Raw genomic sequence first — 770 nt, forward strand, 5'->3', positions numbered from 1 at the left:
TCCCCAGTCCGCCCCACTTGTCCCGGCTCCGGCTGCAAGCCCATGCCGACCCCCCCTTTCTGGACCGCTACGGCAATTCCCTGCTGCACCTGGCGCTCCAGGCTGGCGATGAAGAGATGCTGAGGATGCTGCTGGCCCACCTGGGCTCGGCTGCCCCTTACCTGCTCCACCTGCCCAATTTCCATGGTGAGTGGGGCTGGGAGATGATGGGCGGGAACCCGATGGTGCTGTCGTGGGCTCAGCCGGAGGGCTGCTGAGCCTCTCCCCCTTTTGCAGGCCTCCCGCCTGTGCACCTGGCAGTGAAGGCAAAGAATCTGGCCTGCCTGGACCTGCTGGTCAGGAAGGGAGCGGATGTGAATGCGGTGGAGAGGCAGGGCGGGAGGACCCTGCTGCACCTGGCCGTGGAGATGGAGAACCTGAACATGGCCACCCACCTGGTGAAGAAGGTACAGAGGGGCTGGTGGGTTGGTGGCTGTGGGATGGGGATGGGGTGCAGCCTCCCTTGGGGCCCCTGTGGTCTGAGGGGTGGCTGGAGGCGGGAGGGGGGCAGCACCCAGGCAGCCCATCCTCACAGCCGTGGGCCTTTCTTCGTAGCTGGGAGCAGATGTCAACAGCCGGACCTTTGCTGGGAACACCCCTCTGCACCTGGCTGCTGGCCTGGGCTCCCCCACCCTCACCAAACTACTCCTCAAAGCTGGTAAGGCACTGCCTTCCCCTCCCCGCAGCCCCGGCTGCCCGTGCTGGGGAGCGCCCGGGCACAGAGCAGAGCC

The 770-nt window shown here is 66.5% G+C and overlaps 1 protein-coding gene across 1 annotated transcript in view; it reads left to right on the forward strand.

Annotated features, from left to right (window-relative positions):
* LOC104076719 (nuclear factor NF-kappa-B p100 subunit-like) overlaps positions 1-697 on the forward strand; it is a gene marked incomplete at both ends in the record, with an annotated part of 1,012 nt that extends 315 nt beyond the window's left edge. Inside the window, 3 exons of the mRNA XM_009577681.1 lie at positions 8-186; positions 277-446; positions 595-697. Of these exons, the coding sequence (XP_009575976.1) occupies positions 8-186; positions 277-446; positions 595-697 (452 nt within the window). The remainder of the gene's footprint in view (positions 1-7; positions 187-276; positions 447-594) is intronic.
* Between the last annotated feature and the right edge of the window lie 73 nt (positions 698-770).

Source organism: Fulmarus glacialis, unplaced genomic scaffold (assembly GCF_000690835.1).
Source record: "Fulmarus glacialis isolate BGI_N327 unplaced genomic scaffold, ASM69083v1 scaffold41855, whole genome shotgun sequence".
Lineage (NCBI taxonomy): Eukaryota > Metazoa > Chordata > Aves > Procellariiformes > Procellariidae > Fulmarus > Fulmarus glacialis.